General features: G+C 41.3%; 1 protein-coding gene across 1 annotated transcript; it reads left to right on the top strand.

Annotated features, from left to right (window-relative positions):
• Nucleotides 1-454: 454 nt before the first annotated feature.
• pfn2a (profilin 2a) lies at nt 455-5445 on the top strand. Its single transcript, XM_058068158.2, has 3 exons — nt 455-789; nt 1559-1751; nt 3979-5445. Exons 1-3 carry the CDS (start codon nt 661-663, stop codon nt 4074-4076), a joined length of 420 nt encoding a protein of 139 aa, XP_057924141.1. The 5' UTR covers nt 455-660; the 3' UTR covers nt 4077-5445.
• Nucleotides 5446-6546: the final 1101 nt, after the last annotated feature.

The following is a 6546-nucleotide window of genomic DNA, read 5'->3' as shown; positions in this document are numbered from 1 at the left end:
TGGGGGGGGGGGTGAATTAAAAACATAAATACAACCATTATATACAAGATATAACAACTAAGTGACACAAACATTGTAAATAAGTCCATGGTGATGGTTAGTACCTGTCTCAGATTTATCTCACAGTGCAGTGTTTGCGCCATTCCATAGGTTTATTCCGCATACTCATACTTAAAAGTTATTTTTTATTTATTTCCCACCCGAGATTATGTTTATCCTCTCTTGGAGAAAAAAAAATATATAAATCGTGGAGCAATTGAGCCATTGATGAGGCTGAAACATTAAGCTGCATTAAAAACAATCAAAGGTAGAAGCAATAAATGAGCAGAATAGTAAATCCCCAACTGCCTTTTTGTGTACCCCAGCATTCCCTCAGACCGTTGACTCTTAGCTGAGCCGTTAAGTCCCTCTTTATTCCACCGCCTGCTGCCATAAAAGCGCCGGTGTGTCATTGTGCGGAGTGATCTGATATACGGGCTACACCCAGCCGCAGCCGCACTAGTGCCCCGGCTTTCTTTGCCACCCCAGCGTCCAAGTGTGGGTTACATCCGAGGCTCTCCATTCGTTTGCAGGGCTTTTTTTCGTCAAATAATTCCGCATAGTCTTAATTTGACAACAACACCCCGCGATTTTTTTCCACGCAACATCGCTTTCTTCAACATGTCTTGGCAAAGCTACGTGGACAACCTGATGGCCGATGGCAGCTGTCAGGACAGCGCCATTGTTGGCTATGTGGACGCCAAATACGTTTGGGCAGCACATGCCGGTGGTACTTTCAACAATATCACGGTAAGAACACGACATGGCGGTGTTTGTTGAGGGGAATATACACGGGGTTGTTGTTTTGGAGGCGCAAGACGGGCGCTTGCCAGACTGGAGGACTGTTATTTATGTAAATGTCTAGCGAGCTAACGGCGCCGTGCTCGCCATGCTAGTTCATCCTAGGCCTGCCCTGCTGAACGCCGCAGGATTAGCGCTTGTGTGCGTGAGACCTCGCTTTCAGCAACTTGCGTGCGAAAAAAACAAAGACGCATTTTACAATTGACGCCGGTCGCTAATCATTTTAAGCAACGTTTATTAAAATGGTGCTCATTTTACATAAGCGTGGAGTCTGCCTTCGACTTTGGTTCAATGAGCCATCATGCTTTGTGTGCCGGGGTGCTCTGATTAGCTAACATTAAGCCGCCCCGCTGGTTAACTGTGATTTAAAAAGCTTACGCTGACTTTTGACCAGCCTCAGATAAACCTGCCATATTGTTGCTGCGTTTAATGGAGCAACATTGTGACATTTTGATATTAATTGGGGAGTGAATGTTTAAATTCACCCCACACCGTCATTGGTAGTCAGGACTTCCTGTACGTCCATGCTTTGGTCGTATAGCCTCTGTAATACTATGCATGTGCTTTTTTGATTGTCTTTGAAATTTTAATATTAAAGTTTGAATTGTGTCCCCTCATCAGCAGGCTTGGTAACATGCTTGAGTATTTGAGTATTCACAAAAAAGCATGTAATGTTAGAATACTGTGATTCATTTAGTTGTGCGCTTGTGTGTTTCAGTCCCAAGAAATTGACGTCCTTGTAGGAAAAGACCGAGAGACCTTTTACACCTTTGGTCTCACTCTGGGCTCAAAGAAGTGTTCGGTCCTCCGAGACAGCCTCCAGAACGACGGAGACTGGACAATGGACATCAGGACAAAGAGCCAAGGAGGAGAGCCGACATACAATATCTCAGTGGGACGAGCCGGAAAAGGTATATATGAAATACACTGCTCAAAAAAATAAAGGTAACATTCAAAGTAATTTGAATGAATGAAATATTTTTATTAAATACTTTGTTCTTTCCATAGTTGAATGTGCTGACAACAAAATCACACAGATGATCAATGAAAATCAAATTATGAACCCATGGAGGTCTGGATTTGAAGTTGAACTCAAAATGAAAGTGGAAAAACACACTACAGGCTGATCCAACTTTGATGCTTTAAAGAAGTCAAAATGTATGATAGGACTTTCATGTATGATGTCATGGCAGTCATGCCATCCTGGATGGCAAGAAGGTTTGCTGTGTCTGTTAGCGTAGTGTCCTCCAGAGCATGGAAGCGCTACCAGGAGACAGGCCAGTACATCAGGAGGCCATGGGAGGACGACAACCCATCAGCAGGACCGATACCTCCTTCTTTGTGTAAGGAGGAGCACTGCCGGAGCCCTGCAAAATGAGCTTCTACTGGCCACAAATGTGCATGTCAGAAATGGACTCCATGAGGGTGGCGTGAGGGCCCAACGTCAACAGGTGGGGGTTGTGTTTGCAGCCGACCACCGTGCAGGGTGTTTGGCATTTGCCAGAGAACACCAACATTGGCGAATTCGCCACTGGTGCCCTGTGCTCATCACAGGTGAAAGCAGGTTGGCACTGAGCACATGTTACAGACGCGACAGAGCGTGGAGACGCTGTGGAGAACGTTCTGCTGCCTGCAATATCCCCTATATAACCTCTTTGCCAGAGGTAGCCTGACTGCCATTAGGTACCAAGATCAGATCATATGCTGGTGCAGTTGGTCCCGAGTTCCTCCTAATGCAAGACAATTCTAGTCGTCATGCGGCTGAAGTGTCAGCAGTTCCCGCAACATGAAGGCATTGATGTTATGGACCAGCCCGCCCGTTCCCCAGAGATTCCTCAGGAGAACATCCGCCATCTCATCAGGAGCATGCCCAGGCATCAAAGATCAACATCAAAGTTGGATCAGCCTGTAGTGTTTTTCCACTTTCATTTTGAGTATTACCCCGAATCTAGACCTAAATGAGTTGATATAGTTGACTTTCATTGATCATTTTTGTGTGATTTTGTTGTCAGCAAATTCAACTATGGAAAGATCAAAGTATTTAATTCAGACCTACGTGTTACATTAGTGTTCCTTTTTTTTCTGAGCAGTGTAGCTTAATACCAGTCAAGAAGTTGCATGCAGTTTAATTAACTTTCTCAATTCAATTCTGCGGATTTGCTTCGTCACACATGAGCTTTATCTTAGTTTCACACAATTTGAGCAATAGAAAGGCTAAGATTACCTTTTATGGATACTGCAGTCAGGCCAATTAGTATTCTAATAATGTACGAGAGGAAAGCAAATGGCATTGGTTTCAAAACTGACTTGAGTATGGAATACCATCCATCAATTTTCTATGCCGCTTACCCTCATTAGGGTTGCGGGGGTGAGCTGGAGCCTATCCCAGCTGACTTTGTGCAAGGGGCGGGGTACACCCTGGACTGGTCGCCAGCCAATCATAGGGCACATATAGACAAACAACTTGATCTCCTGACTGTGTGGCCAACATGCTAACCACTTTACCAAATTTTATTTTTTGGTCTTTAAGATCTGAGGCGTTTCAAGCTTCCCCTCTTATCCACCTCCTTTTCCATCTAATTCCAAGTCTTCTATGGGAAAAGTCAATTAACTTTGTGTATGCTTAACATGCAAAAGCTGTTGGGCTCTATTGTTCAGCTGTTTGTTGTGGTTAATTAGTTCCAAACCAGGATTCTTCATTTATAAATCGAATATTTTTTGTTGTAGTGCCATTGAATGCCTATTAGTCCTCTGGACATGAAATAACACCCCTATAGTCACAAATTATACTCATATGACCCAAAATAGTAGATACAATAATAGACAATTTAAGACATAAGTCTTGCTGTAAATGTAGATGTTTGCCTTTGCATGGGTTACGGGTTAATTTAGGCCAAAAATAATCAGTCAAATGTGCTTAAATATGCATATTTTTAGTAATAGGCCCTACTCAGCACGGTTCAATAATGTATTGAAAAATACTGGACAATGTTGGTAAGGAAGTGAAGTTGAAACAAAAAAAAACAAACATTGAAATGTTCTTTTTAGCTTGTTCTTGATAACACTTGTGAGTTTGAGATGCTTTCCCCAGATTCTCACCTTAACAGTGTCCCCTTTTTTTCTATCTCTTCTCTCCAGTTTTGGTTCTTGTAATGGGCAAAGAAGGGGTCCATGGCGGCGGATTGAATAAGAAGGCTTACTCGATGGCAAAATACTTGAGGGATTCAGGCTTTTAATGTTTCCAGGCTCATTTAGGTAAAAATTTGAGGGACAAAAAGAAGAGAAAAAAATAAATATTTGCTGTTAAGATTTCTCCTGCAAGCGGTCAAATGTCATGGAAACCTTTAATAGCATTGAAGAGTGGTAAGATCCTGATACCTGGTCCCTCCCCCTTCCATCCCGTAGGGGTGGGGACTCTTCAGTTTTGTTCATTTTTCTCTCTATTTTTTTTCCTTATGTGCCCCAGCATTGGTTATAGTCATGGGAAACAAAGCGGTCCATGGACAGCTTAACACGAAAGCATATGATATGGCGTCGTTCCTGAGGACATGTGGATATTAAGCAACCTCACCATCCATCAACTTAACCGGTCACCCCAACTCACTACATTGTGTTGACACTACTTGCAGGGTTAAAGGGCAAATGTTTCTTCCTTCCCGCTCTATTTTATACACAGCCCCCACAACCTCCCTTTTTGGTTTGCCCTCCCCCTTCACCCCAATGTTGTACCACACATTTTTTTTGACACTACAGTTATGGCATGTTCAATAAAATTGTTTAAATGTTATAAACCAAAGGAGCGTGCAAAAAAAAGACCACAAAGTGTAATAAAGAATTGAATTTGACTTGTATAACATCTGCTTTGCTAATAGCTCTTTTTAAAGGCACTGCCCCATTCCGCCCTTTATCAGCATGTCTGCATTGAACAGTTGCATGCATAATCTGCTTCATTGTCGTCCTCGCAGCCAAAACCATCTCCATGCCTCCAAATAATAATAATAATAAAAAAAGGAAAAAAAAAAAGCTGACAACGTCCTGTATCTGTGTACCAATTTGCCACTCATCTTGTTTTACCATCACAGGCTTTTTGCTGTTGTACCTTTTAAAGATGTGGTGTTGGTTTGTCGTTTTGAGTGTTGTGTAAGGCCAGCGTTGTCTTGATACTTCAACACATTCTGGAGTCGCAGTCGGTGTTTCCACCTCTGTGACAGCTCACCTTTTGTCAGCCAGCTCCCGTAATTTGTTAAATTGTTTTACTCCCAGCCCCTAAGCCACCCCGCTTGTCCCCCCTACCCCTCCCCTCCCCCCTCGGACCAATCTTTGAGGATGTTCAGAGTTGCTTCACCTCATTCTATGATTGTTGTCATCACTTGTTGACTGTAGACCATGAAGACAGCTTCAGAAAGTTGTAAAAACGACTCATATTAGACTTCAACACTACCATGTTTCATCACTAATAGATTTTTTTTTTCATTTTGGCTAACTTTGTCTTCATTAACAACTGAAACTACATGAATGCATATTGACTGTAAACCAAGGCTGTTGACTTCTGACACCTTGCTATTATTTGCCTTGTGCTTTAGTCATTAAAGATGTATTCACAAATTGTCATCGTATGGTATTTAGAAGTATACTAGGTAAAAATTACAAAAAAAAATGCTGTGTACACTAAAACTATTGAAAGTGATATTGGTTGGAATCAGAACATTTGTAAGTTGTCTTGTGATCAATTTCAGAGAATTGTGTATTCAGTGCCATAAAATCAATCTGATGTGTTGCTACAAGTTGGATTTTTACCTGCTGTCCCAGCAAGATATAACTTTCAATGGCACTTTCCTATGGGACGTTTTGGCATCAGTTATTCCCAGACTGTGTGGAATATGTACAGAATTAAAAGAGAGAGGGAAAAAAAGTGTTTGTGTTTTTTGTGATGTTGAGAATAATAAATCCTGTCTCGACATTGGGTATAAATAAAGGTAGGATGATCATGGACAACGCACACAAACGTCACACTTAATCACATTTCAACTGGATGCTCACCTGTTATGTAAAAATAACATTTTGTTTGCTGAATTTCTGCTTATATTAAGAGAAAAATATAACGAAGTGATACTGTTGGGTCTATTGAGTGGTTCATAGGCATAAAAACTCAACCTTACTGTTATACACACACACACTAGCCATAATAGTCAGTACAGTATATTGACCCAATCCAGTTGTATTTGAATTGGGGTGTTTTTAAATGTAATCTAAAAATGAGCTCAATTAATAGGCGGGTATGGCCCCCATTTTTTTCAAAATCAAGTTTTGATCCACGTGCTTTTTTAAAAAAAGAATGTTACGCTACACTGTATTAAAAAGAAACGGTACCAGCACTAGGACCAAGAGGAAAATGACCGCTCTAAGTGAAGCTGGATATGCTCGTTTGATTTTATGCTAGCGTGTTATTAGCCGTCCATGTTGTCACTCCATAAACACCTGCCATAAAACGTAAGTGAGCCAGTCCTCGCATCATTAATATACTGGACGTTTATTTAGCTTGTATCACGTCAGATATTTAAAAAATAAAATAAAATTCAATTCAACATAACGTTTGAGTCTGTGCCCGACTGCGCATGCGTACACACACGCGCACAAGCTACTTGTGTGGTTTACGATATTTAACGTTTTGACATTTTTTCAAATTTGATGGAATATTTACTTTTT

This window comes from Doryrhamphus excisus, linkage group LG6 (genome assembly GCF_037039965.1).
Source record: "Doryrhamphus excisus strain RoL-2023G ecotype Guam linkage group LG6, RoL_Dexc_Guam_v1.1, whole genome shotgun sequence".
Lineage (NCBI taxonomy): Eukaryota > Metazoa > Chordata > Actinopteri > Syngnathiformes > Syngnathidae > Doryrhamphus > Doryrhamphus excisus.
Note: the sequence above shows the minus strand (reverse complement) of the source record. Positions and strands in the feature narration are given on the sequence as shown.

What these genes read in the sequence shown, in the direction of transcription:
- pfn2a (XM_058068158.2), top strand. Translation starts at nt 661, where the DNA reads ATGTCTTGGCAAAGCTACGTGGACAACCTGATGGCCGATGGCAGCTGT. An exon ending in GTACTTTCAACAATATCACG is followed by an intron (nt 790 to 1,558) that starts GTAAGAACACGA and finishes TGTGTGTTTCAG; the next exon opens with TCCCAAGAAATTGACGTCCT. An exon ending in AGTGGGACGAGCCGGAAAAG is followed by an intron (nt 1,752 to 3,978) that starts GTATATATGAAA and finishes TCTTCTCTCCAG; the next exon opens with TTTTGGTTCTTGTAATGGGC.